Source organism: Bacillus rossius, chromosome 3 (assembly GCF_032445375.1).
Source record: "Bacillus rossius redtenbacheri isolate Brsri chromosome 3, Brsri_v3, whole genome shotgun sequence".
In the NCBI taxonomy this organism is placed as follows: domain Eukaryota; kingdom Metazoa; phylum Arthropoda; class Insecta; order Phasmatodea; family Bacillidae; genus Bacillus; species Bacillus rossius.
Genome location: NC_086332.1, coordinates 12393191 through 12405239, shown reverse-complemented (window position 1 = coordinate 12405239; position 12049 = coordinate 12393191). Strand labels below are relative to the sequence as shown.

Sequence of the window (12049 nt, the reverse complement as noted above, 5' to 3'; positions counted from 1 at the left end):
TGCGCGGTCTATGATTTTGGCTTGTTTTCTGTGTTTGCATATTAATATTATATGTCAGCTATTGAGGTTTTTTTATGATACGTATACAGTGCATCCAGCGATGACGTATGAACAAAAAAACATAAATCAAGCTTCCATATGGGAAGAACCATTAAAAGAACGACTCGTACCGGTCTACCAATGTCCAGATGAACAAGTGCTGACAGCCAGGTCCTCTGCCCCGTCCGGACACAGATGCTGTGTTGGAAGCTGCGGTAGTGCAGTACTTGTAAACCAAGACAGCAGACATGGGAACCCCAGGTAGCAGACTAGAGGACGTGAGACAGGCAGGCGGGAGAGACCGACCCCCTCCACCGCCTGTTCACGGGGTAGCGCCTATAAGTGCGGGCGTCCCCAGCGGTTAGAACATCAGTCAGCCGCGATGACGGGTATGACAACGACCGCAAGCGCAGCCGTCGGCTTGGGGCTCCTGCTGCTGCTGCTCAGTGGTGAGTGTAGTCCGACCGCGAGGCACGCAGCTGCTGCTCAGTGGTGAGTGTAGTCCGACCGCGAGGCCCGCAGCTGCTGCTCAGTGGTGAGTGTAGTCCGACCGCGAGGCACGCAGCTGGCTGCTCAGTGGTGAGTGAAGTCCGACCGCGAGGCCCGCAGCTGCTGCTCAGTGGTGAGTGTAGTCCGACCGCGAGGCACGCAGCTGCTGCTCAGTGGTGAGTGTAGTCCGACAGCGAGGCCCGCAGCTGCTGCTCAGTGGTGAGTGTAGTCCGACCGCGAGGCACGCAGCTGCTGCTCAGTGGTGAGTGCTGTCCGACCACGAGGCACGCAGCTGCTGCTCAGTGGTGAGTGCTGTCCGACCACGAGGCACGCAGCTGCTGCTCAGTGGTGAGTGTAGTCCGACCGCGAGGCACGCAGCTGCTGCTCAGTGGTGAGTGTAGTCCGACCGCGAGGCCCGCAGCTGCTGCTCAGTGGTGAGTGTAGTCCGACCGCGAGGCACGCAGCTGCTGCTCAGTGGTGAGTGTAGTCCGACCACGAGGCACGCAGCTGCTGCTCAGTGGTGAGTGCTGTCCGACCACGAGGCACGCAGCTGCTGCTCAGTGGTGAGTGCAGTCCGACCGAGACACGCAGCTGCTGCTCATGGTGTGTGCAGTCCGACCGAGAGACACGCAGCTGCTGCTCATGGTGAGTGCAGTCCAACCGCGAGACACGCAGCTGCTGCTCAGTGGTGAGTGCAGTCCGACCGAGAGACACGCAGCTGCTGCTCAGTGGTGAGTGCAGTCCGACCGAGACACGCAGCTGCTGCTCATGGTGAGTGCAGTCCGACCGAGAGACACGCAGCTGCTGCTCAGTGGTGAGTGCAGTCCGACCGCGAGACACGCAGCTTCTGCTCAGTGGTGAGTGCAGTCCAACCACGAGGCACGCAGCTGCTGCTCAGTGGTGAGTGCTGTCCAACCACGAGGCACGCAGCTGCTGCTCAGTGGTGAGTGCAGTCCGACCGAGACACGCAGCTGCTGCTCATGGTGAGTGCAGTCCGACCGAGAGACACGCAGCTGCTGCTCAGTGGTGAGTGCAGTCCGACCGCGAGACACGCAGCTGCTGCTCAGTGGTGAGTGCAGTCCGACCGAGAGACACGCAGCTGCTGCTCAGTGGTGAGTGCAGTCCGACCGCGAGGCCCGCAGCTGCTGCTCAGTGGTGAGTGCAGTCCGACCGAGACACGCAGCTGCTGCTCATGGTGAGTGCAGTCCAACCGCGAGGCCCGCAGCTGCTGCTCAGTGGTGAGTGCAGTCCGACCGCGAGGCACGCAGCTGCTGCTCAGTGGTGAGTGCAGTCCGACCGCGAGGCACGCAGCTGCTGCTCAGTGGTGAGTGCAGTCCGACCGCGAGGCACGCAGCTGCTGCTCAGTGGTGAGTGCAGTCCGACCGCGAGGCACGCAGCTGCTGCTCAGTGGTGAGTGCAGTCCGACCGCGAGGCACGCAGCTGCTGCTCAGTGGTGAGTTCAGTCCGACCGCGAGGCCCGCAGCTGCTGCTCTGTGGTGAGTGCAGTCCGACCGCGAGGCCCGCAGCTGCTGCTCAGTGGTGAGTGCAGTCCAACCGCGAGGCCCGCAGCTGCTGCTCAGTGGTGAGTGCAGTCCAACCGCGAGGCACGCAGCTGCTGCTCAGTGGTGAGTGCAGTCCGACCGCGAGGCACGCAGCTGCTGCTCAGTGGTGAGTGCAGTCCGACCGCGAGGCACGCAGCTGCTGCTCAGTGGTGAGTGCAGTCCAACCGCGAGGCCCGCAGCTGCTGCTCAGTGGTGAGTGCAGTCCAACCGCGAGGCCCGCAGCTGCTGCTCAGTGGTGAGTGCAGTCCGACCGAGACACGCAGCTGCTGCTCATGGTGAGTGCAGTCCAACCGCGAGGCCCGCAGCTGCTGCTCAGTGGTGAGTGCAGTCCGACCGCGAGGCACGCAGCTGCTGCTCAGTGGTGAGTGCAGTCCGACCGCGAGGCACGCAGCTGCTGCTCAGTGGTGAGTGTAGTCCGACCACGAGGCACGCAGCTGCTGCTCAGTGGTGAGTGCAGTCCGACCGCGAGGCACGCAGTTGCTGCTCAGTGGTGAGTGCAGTCCGACCGAGAGACACGCAGCTGCTGCTCAGTGGTGAGTGCAGTCCGACCGCGAGGCCCGCAGCTGCTGCTCAGTGGTGAGTGCAGTCCGACCGCGAGGCACGCAGCTGCTGCTCAGTGGTGAGTGCAGTCCGACCGCGAGGCACGCAGCTGCTGCTCAGTGGTGAGTGCAGTCCGACCGAGAGACACGCAGCTGCTGCTCAGTGGTGAGTGCAGTCCGACCGAGAGACACGCAGCTGCTGCTCAGTGGTGAGTGCAGTCCGACCGCGAGGCCCGCAGCTGCTGCTCAGTGGAAAGTGCAGTCCGACCGCGAGGCCCGCAGCTGCTGCTCAGTGGTGAGTGCAGTCCGACCGCGAGGCACGCAGCTTCTGCTCAGTGGTGAGTGCAGTCCGACCGAGAGACACGCAGCTTCTGCTCAGTGGTGAGTGCAGTCCGACCGAGAGACACGCAGCTGCTTCTGAGTGGTGAGTGCAGTCCGACCGCGAGGCACGCAGCTGCTTCTGAGTGGTGAGTGCAGTCCGACCGCGAGGCACGCAGCTGCTGCTCAGTGGTGAGTGCAGTCCGACCGCGAGGCACGCAGCTTCTGCTCAGTGGTGAGTGCAGTCCGACCGCGAGGCCCGCAGCTGCTGCTCAGTGGTGAGTGCAGTCCGACCGCTAGGCCCGCAGCTGCTGCTCAGTGGAGAGTGCAGTCCGACCGCGAGGCCCGCAGCTGCTTCTCAGTGGTGAGTGCAGTCCGACCGCGAGGCACGCAGCTGCTGCTCAGTGGTGAGTGCAGTCCGACCGCCAGGCCCGCAGCTGCTGCTCAGTAAAGAGTGCAGTCCGACCGCGAGGCCCGCAGCTGCTGCTCAGTGGTGAGTGCAGTCCGACCGCGAGGCACGCAGCTGCTGCTCAGTGGTGAGTGCAGTCCGACCGAGAGACACGCAGCTGCTGCTCAGTGGTGAGTGCAGTCCGACCGCGAGGCCCGCAGCTGCTGCTGAGTGGAGAGTGCAGTCCGACCGCGAGGCCCGCAGATGCTGCTGAGTGGTGAGTTCAGTCCGACCGCGAGGCCCGCAGCTGCTGCTGAGTGGTGAGTTCAGTCCGACCGCGAGGCCCGCCGCTGCTGCTCAGTGGTGAGTTCAGTCCGACCGCGAGGCCCGCAGCTGCTGCTCAGTGGTGAGTTCAGTCCGACCACGAGGCCCGCAGCTGCTGCTGAGTGGTGAGTGCTGTCCGACCGCGAGGCACGCAGCTGCTGCTCAGTGGTGAGTTCAGTCCGACCGCGAGGCCCGCAGCTGCTGCTCAGTGGTGAGTTCAGTCCGACCGCGAGGCCCGCAGCTGCTGCTGAGTGGTGAGTGCTGTCCGACCGCGAGGCACGCAGCTGCTGCTCAGTGGTGATTGCAGTCCGACCACGAGGCCCGCAGCTGCTGCTGAGTGGTGAGTGCTGTCCGACCGCGAGGCACGCAGCTGCTGCTCAGTGGTGATTGCAGTCCGACCACGAGGCCCGCAGCTGCTGCTCAGTGGTGAGTGCAGTCCGACCGCGAGGCCCGCAGCTGCTGCTCAGTGGTGAGTGCAGTCCGACCACGAGGCCCACAGCTGCTGCTCAGTGGTGAGTGTAGTCCGACCGCGAGGTCCGCAGCTGCTGCTCAGTGGTGAGTGCAGTCCGACCGCGAGGCACGCAGCTGCTGCTCAGTGGAGAGTGCAGTCCGACCGCGAGGCCCGCAGCTGCTGCTCAGTGGTGAGTGCAGTCCGACCGCGAGGCACGCAGCTGCTGCTCAGTGGTGAGTGCAGTCCGACCGCTAGGCCCGCAGCTGCTGCTCAGTGGTGAGTTTAGTCAAACCGCGAGGTCCGCAGCTGCTGCTCAGTGGTGAGTGCAGTCCGACCGCGAGGCACGCAGCTGCTGCTCAGTGGTGAGTGCAGTCCGACCGCGAGGCCCGCAGCTGCTGCTCAGTGGTGAGTGCAGTCCGACCGCGAGGCACGCAGTTGCTGCTCAGTGGTGAGTGCAGTCCGACCGAGAGACACGCAGCTGCTGCTCAGTGGTGAGTGCAGTCCGACCGCGAGGCCCGCAGCTGCTGCTCAGTGGTGAGTGCAGTCCGACCGCGAGGCACGCAGCTGCTGCTCAGTGGTGAGTGCAGTCCGACCGCGAGGCACGCAGCTGCTGCTCAGTGGTGAGTGCAGTCCGACCGAGAGACACGCAGCTGCTGCTCAGTGGTGAGTGCAGTCCGACCGAGAGACACGCAGCTGCTGCTCAGTGGTGAGTGCAGTCCGACCGCGAGGCCCGCAGCTGCTGCTCAGTGGAAAGTGCAGTCCGACCGCGAGGCCCGCAGCTGCTGCTCAGTGGTGAGTGCAGTCCGACCGCGAGGCACGCAGCTTCTGCTCAGTGGTGAGTGCAGTCCGACCGAGAGACACGCAGCTTCTGCTCAGTGGTGAGTGCAGTCCGACCGAGAGACACGCAGCTGCTTCTGAGTGGTGAGTGCAGTCCGACCGCGAGGCACGCAGCTGCTTCTGAGTGGTGAGTGCAGTCCGACCGCGAGGCACGCAGCTGCTGCTCAGTGGTGAGTGCAGTCCGACCGCGAGGCACGCAGCTTCTGCTCAGTGGTGAGTGCAGTCCGACCGCGAGGCCCGCAGCTGCTGCTCAGTGGTGAGTGCAGTCCGACCGCTAGGCCCGCAGCTGCTGCTCAGTGGAGAGTGCAGTCCGACCGCGAGGCCCGCAGCTGCTTCTCAGTGGTGAGTGCAGTCCGACCGCGAGGCACGCAGCTGCTGCTCAGTGGTGAGTGCAGTCCGACCGCCAGGCCCGCAGCTGCTGCTCAGTAAAGAGTGCAGTCCGACCGCGAGGCCCGCAGCTGCTGCTCAGTGGTGAGTGCAGTCCGACCGCGAGGCACGCAGCTGCTGCTCAGTGGTGAGTGCAGTCCGACCGAGAGACACGCAGCTGCTGCTCAGTGGTGAGTGCAGTCCGACCGCGAGGCCCGCAGCTGCTGCTGAGTGGAGAGTGCAGTCCGACCGCGAGGCCCGCAGATGCTGCTGAGTGGTGAGTTCAGTCCGACCGCGAGGCCCGCAGCTGCTGCTGAGTGGTGAGTTCAGTCCGACCGCGAGGCCCGCCGCTGCTGCTCAGTGGTGAGTTCAGTCCGACCGCGAGGCCCGCAGCTGCTGCTCAGTGGTGAGTTCAGTCCGACCACGAGGCCCGCAGCTGCTGCTGAGTGGTGAGTGCTGTCCGACCGCGAGGCACGCAGCTGCTGCTCAGTGGTGAGTTCAGTCCGACCGCGAGGCCCGCAGCTGCTGCTCAGTGGTGAGTTCAGTCCGACCGCGAGGCCCGCAGCTGCTGCTGAGTGGTGAGTGCTGTCCGACCGCGAGGCACGCAGCTGCTGCTCAGTGGTGATTGCAGTCCGACCACGAGGCCCGCAGCTGCTGCTGAGTGGTGAGTGCTGTCCGACCGCGAGGCACGCAGCTGCTGCTCAGTGGTGATTGCAGTCCGACCACGAGGCCCGCAGCTGCTGCTCAGTGGTGAGTGCAGTCCGACCGCGAGGCCCGCAGCTGCTGCTCAGTGGTGAGTGCAGTCCGACCACGAGGCCCACAGCTGCTGCTCAGTGGTGAGTGTAGTCCGACCGCGAGGTCCGCAGCGGCTGCTCAGTGGTGAGTGCAGTCCGACCGCGAGGCACGCAGCTGCTGCTCAGTGGTGAGTTCAGTCCGACCGCGAGGCCCGCAGCTGCTGCTGAGTGGTGAGTGCTGTCCGACCGCGAGGCACGCAGCTGCTGCTGAGTGGTGAGTGCAGTCCGACCGCGAGGCACGCAGCTGCTGCTCAGTGGTGAGTGCAGTCAGACCGCGAGGCACGCAGCTGCTGCTCAGTGGTGAGTGCAGTCCGACCGCGAGGCACGCAGCTGCTGCTCAGTGGTGAGTGCTGTCCGACCACGAGGCACGCAGCTGCTGCTCAGTGGTGAGTGCTGTCCGACCACGAGGCACGCAGCTGCTGCTCAGTGGTGAGTGCTGTCCGACCACGAGGCACGCAGCTGCTGCTCAGTGGTGAGTTCAGTCCGACCGCGTGGCCCGCAGCTGCTGCTCAGTGGTGAGTGCTGTCCGACCACGAGGCACGCAGCTGCTGCTCAGTGGTGAGTGCTGTCCGACCACGAGGCACGCAGCTGCTGCTCAGTGGTGAGTTCAGTCCGACCGCGTGGCCCGCAGCTGCTGCTCAGTGGTAAGTGCTGTCCGACCACGAGGCACGCAGCTGCTGCTCAGTGGTGAGTGCTGTCCGACCACGAGGCACGCAGCTGCTGCTCAGTGGTGAGTTCAGTCCGACCGCGTGGCCCGCAGCTGCTGCTCAGTGGTAAGTGCTGTCCGACCACGAGGCACGCAGCTGCTGCTCAGTGGTGAGTTCAGTCCGACCGCGTGGCCCGCAGCTGCTGCTCAGTGGTAAGTGCTGTCCGACCACGAGGCACGCAGCTGCTGCTCAGTGGTGAGTGCTGTCCGACCACGAGGCACGCAGCTGCTGCTCAGTGGTGAGTGCAGTCTTACCACGTGGTGCGCATATTTTGCGATGACAATACAGTTTGCACTACGCTTTGCAACGGCGTTTTCTCTTCGAGAGACTGTTTTGACAAGCTGCGGTGTTTACAACTATAGATAAGATTATTTGTGCGTCGCTGAGAAATCAAATATACTCATTCTGCCAATACCTTATTACACCACCACATTTTCTTTCCAATAAAATTTGTTTTAATCTAGTTCAATCCAGTTCGCTTGGAGTTGTTTGACACGAGACTTTGAAATAGTTACATGGTATCCTGAATAAGGTGTCTCTCACGCCATCACATTCCAAATATTGATGAGTGCAGTGAAATATTTTAGACTAAAAATAATCACAGTTTTGTTTTGCTTGTCTTATGGGTTGTAGCTGGGTCGAAGGTGAAGATATCACCGGAGTAGCATAAGGTAACTGCTCCCTGATGATGGCGACTTAAACGTAGACCGAAACGTCGGTATAACTTAGCCTTTGACGCGGCAACAGCCCAGAAGCCAAGCAACTCCAGACAATTGTCTCGAAAGCCTGCGATCTTTATTAATTACGGTTAAATAATATTTTAAGGATTTTAACATAGTGTATTAGTTTTTCCTTATTGAACAAAATATATGATAATGCACTCTATCAGACGAGTACACACACAAGATGGCATCCTCCAGCAGACGAAAACAAGATGGTGGCAATGTCCTCTAGCAGTTGATATATGTTAACTATCGCTCCTGGTAGCGAGTACTGAACACAAAATGACGGATCCAAGATGGCCGTCAAGGTCAAGGCCAAAGGCCAAGGTCGAATAAAATCTTAAAATATATTAATATTCGCAGCAACGAACACCAAAAAAATTAAAATAAAAAACAAGGATGCCAACTTTTACTTTCGAAAAGTAAACGACTTTCAGGTTGTTAGTTTGCCTCTGAATCCCACGCGCAGTTATCGAATTTCCAAAGAGAATAAGAGGGTTAGTTGTATCACTGTGTTGTCTACTCTCTATCTTCCTCGCTCTGTGTTTATCTGGACGACCCTGTCGGCCTAGCTTGTGGGGAAGCCTAAGATGTACATCAAGTTCTGTCACTGCCCGAACACGCCCGAATATTCACCTTCGGCCAACCTCGAGGTATATTTATATTTATCTGTTTATTTTAATGTAGCTATACTAACCTAACTAAACGTCCATAGTGTTTTAAAGTGTTTTAATGTAGCTAACCTAACCGACCACTTTTAACATTTGAATTCATTTTTCGTGCGCAAAAATGAAACAAATCCCGAGGTTGGCCGAAGGTGGCTGTTCGGGCGTGTTCGGGCAGGGACAGAACTTGATGTACATCTTATTGCTCGTGGTGCAGGTCCCGGCTCGGACGGGATGTTCCCGCTCCGGAGTACCTGTCCAGGCGGCTGCCCGAAGACCTACCAGCCGCAGTGCGCCATTGTGGGCGGGCGGAAGCTCCACACCTTCGCCAACTTCTGCACCATGTATTCCTTCCACTGCAGGAACAACATGCGTGAGTACTCGGGCCCAGTAGCGGATACAGCCCCCTCCTAAAGCATCTGGGTCCACTATTGTCTTTGAATATATATACTGTATAGAAGTCGCCAGCCCAGGTTAAAATTTCTAATACGGTTTTGAGGTAGTTGGTTAATTCACCGCAAGCAATCGCCACCATCTCTAGGGCATTGACTTGTGGTGGTCCCTAGCGGACAAGTGTCGAACTCTTCAAACACCCCTTCCCCCTCCTGTTGAACGAACTTGAGCTGCAGTGAATGATTGGTGGGGGGGTGCGGGGAATGACAGCGGGCGACAGAGCTGCGCTCTAACGTGTAAATAACAAATAAGACGATAAAGGGCGTTACGGCAGCGCACTGCAGCGGTGAAGTTCCCAAGCTGCTCATCATACGCTTCTGAAAAACGTAGAGTAAATCCTATCCACTCGCGACTTCTATACAGTATATATATATATTCAAAGCTATTGTTTTAGTGTTTGCCTTGATAAAGCCTAGCCTCAGCTGGGTCAAGCCCCTCCCAAACCAAAATCCTGGATCCGCCACTGCGTCGGGCCCTGCCCACAATGTCACAATCGTCACCTTCAGTCTACGAAGTAAGCTGGTTACACAAATTATCCACGGTTCCTTCATAAACTTACTGCTATCTTAGTCAATTTACGGACTCCAAAGATATATTAAAAGAACCTTAAAATAAAATGGTTTAAGAACGTTTTTCTCTTGTCCATCTTTGTTCTGAACGGAATACGCAACTGGAATTGTCCAAGTGCGGCGTAGTTATCTACGAAGATTCAGTTTGAATAAACGAATAAGACTTCGTTTGTTTGAGTTAAAGTATTCGTCGAAATGTCCGTAAATTTACCGTCAATTCCAACAATGTACGTGTTGGCCCGCGAGTGTCATTGCACGCGGCGATAAAGTTTGGAAATTATTATTTTTTTTTAAATCATACTTTCCTTATATGTAGATTTAATTACTTCTGAAACAAGTGAAGCTAATTTTAAAATGTTAACGGTTAATAGTGCTTCTCCATGGCGTACGAAATTTCTGATTCACACAGTACATCGCAGAGAAACCTCAAGAATAGACAAAAAAAAGATTAAATGCACAATACAGTGTAAACCACAAATGGCGTATTAAAAAAAAGTTTTAAACCAATCTTCCCCGTTGAAAGAATAATCCAAAGAACGCTCTTTCAGCCCTTTACAATAAATGTTATGATAAAAAAGTTTTTTTTTTAAATCAACAGATTAGGACAAATAAATTATACTTACAACATTATAACAGTTCAGTGATGGCCGATATTGAGCTTAAATGACATAATGTATTAGTATTAATAATTTAGTCTAGATTTTACATCCATTTAACGTTATGAAATGTACGTACGTTTTCGACAGATAAGTCAAATAAAACAATTGCTTAATTTTCACTTCAGAAGTTATTTTCATAAGCGCATCTTTTAACCTTTAAGAAAGGAGGAGGGACACTTGCCCCCCCCCCCCCCCATTTTTTAAGGCCTCCGCCTCTGGCCACAGAGTGATATTTTACCTATAATCTAAAACGCGAAACACAAAAAATTAGTTTCTGAAGTGTCACTACGAAAGAAAAACAAAAACGTTTTCAGATATCCTTCCCCTCCAAACTACGCACCTGTGTAAGCTCTTACATTGTCAAAGTAAATATTATTTTCTTTTGTACGTAGTAGGTCAGCCATACAGCACGTCTTGTTTCAAATGCATTCCAGAGGCATTACAGAAATATTGAAATATTTATGAAAAGTTATACGGATGTTTTAATTATTTGTGCTGTGTGGGAATCATTCGCTTATGACATATGACTTATCAGTAACACTGTTAAAAATCATGTTAGGAAAACAATAACAAATTGTCCTACTTAAAAAAAACCGCAATTTTATTATGAATCAGACATAGGAACCTAAGGAACCGTGTTAGTCACGACATTTTTATACTATAACTATTGTATTCGTAATTATAAATATACCTTCGTTGAAGCGTAAGTCAGAGATTGTGATATTGTTAAGTTCATAACATCGTACGTGTTGACAGTATTATTATAGTTGCAGTCGATGTCCGGAATTAAATAAAATACTAAACGCCAGTGACTTTACACGGTAAACAATTTGTAGCCACTAGTCACTATTAACTTATAGCATTTCAATAAACGATAACTTTATTGCAACGAAGCTAAGTTTTGCTAAAAAAAAAAAAATACAATATTATAGTTTTTTTACTCTCGGTTTTAAAAGTGGTTGCTAACTTGACGACCTAGCACTATGTAGGAATTAATGTACATATTTTATTCAAAATTTCATGAAGCTATACCAAATCATATTTCGAGAAAATTAACAGGTATAATTAAATGAGTAAGTGATATGTGAATTATTTATTTCATGCTTGTGGTTTTATTACACTTTTCTCTTCAATCAGTTTTATATAGATTACTTACAAATGCAAGTGATATGTCTTAGATTACACTTGCATAAATTAATAACATTTTTTTTTGTGATTTTTCAGCTGTTTATCCTGTTGGAAGAGGCAAATGTGAGGAATTGTACCCACCGGTCAACCAATACGTTCACGTACCCTTTGATTACTAGAAAACTATACAAAAAGTTATAATTTTCATCCCAGTCTGTAAGTTGTTTTCAAAATACCACATGGATGCTTCAATTTTAAGTTTTAGAATATTTATTTCAACTTTATCTAGCAAACGAGAGCTGCAGCATGTGTTTTAATCAAAGAAGAAAACTTGTATGAGCTATTGTTATTTAAAAATACAAAGAAAAAAATATTTAACCAAAATTGTTTCGTCATAATTTTATAATAAATTCCCATTACAGTTTCTGACTGGCGCGATGTATTAGTTTCTACGCATATATACTTGTATTTGCAAGCATAAGAAAGCAATATGAGAAACATTTCCCATACATTTCTTATTATTTGAATCACTAATAAGACGCCAGTTTCAATGTTTGCGACATTAAATTTAACTTAAATGCTAATCATTATTTCAGGTAAAATTCATTTCCAAACTATTCAAATAGATCACTTAAGGCGTTTTTCTCTTTACATGTTAGTTTGGTCAATAAACTACACAGGAAATATTTTTGGAAACTTATACAAAAAAAAACCTCCGATAATCAATTGTCAAGAAATAGTTTGATATTTACTGAGTATTTCCTACGCAAATTGGCGTATACTTTATACTTAAATTGATGTATCATTAAAGCATTATTGTTTTGTAAAATGGAAAAGCTAATCAAATATTCACCTATTTGACTTTATTTTGTTGTATAGTTCTTATTGTGTGCGCAATTTAATACTGGAAAGCTATTCAGAGAACTGTTTACAAATGTGTTTAACTATTGGAGGCAAATACTAGGAAAACTAACAGCTAAATGCCCGGGTAAGAATCCGAACTCGGTATCAGCGCGAACATTATTTTTTAGTAATACAG

General features: G+C 53.3%; 1 protein-coding gene across 1 annotated transcript; it reads left to right on the top strand.

Annotated features, from left to right (window-relative positions):
• The first annotated feature begins 410 nt into the window (after nt 1-410).
• On the top strand, nt 411-11837 carry LOC134530238 (uncharacterized). The gene is made up of 3 exons (XM_063364913.1): nt 411-488; nt 8419-8574; nt 11107-11837. Exons 1-3 carry the CDS (start codon nt 422-424, stop codon nt 11187-11189), a joined length of 306 nt encoding a protein of 101 aa, XP_063220983.1. The 5' UTR covers nt 411-421; the 3' UTR covers nt 11190-11837.
• The last annotated feature ends 212 nt before the right edge of the window (nt 11838-12049 follow it).

Coding starts and splice junctions, on each gene's coding strand:
- LOC134530238 (XM_063364913.1), top strand. CDS start 422: ATGACGGGTATGACAACGACCGCAAGCGCAGCCGTCGGCTTGGGGCTC. Junction 489..8,418: donor CCTGCTGCTGCTGCTCAGTG/GTGAGTGTAGTC, acceptor CTCGTGGTGCAG/GTCCCGGCTCGGACGGGATG. Junction 8,575..11,106: donor CCACTGCAGGAACAACATGC/GTGAGTACTCGG, acceptor GTGATTTTTCAG/CTGTTTATCCTGTTGGAAGA.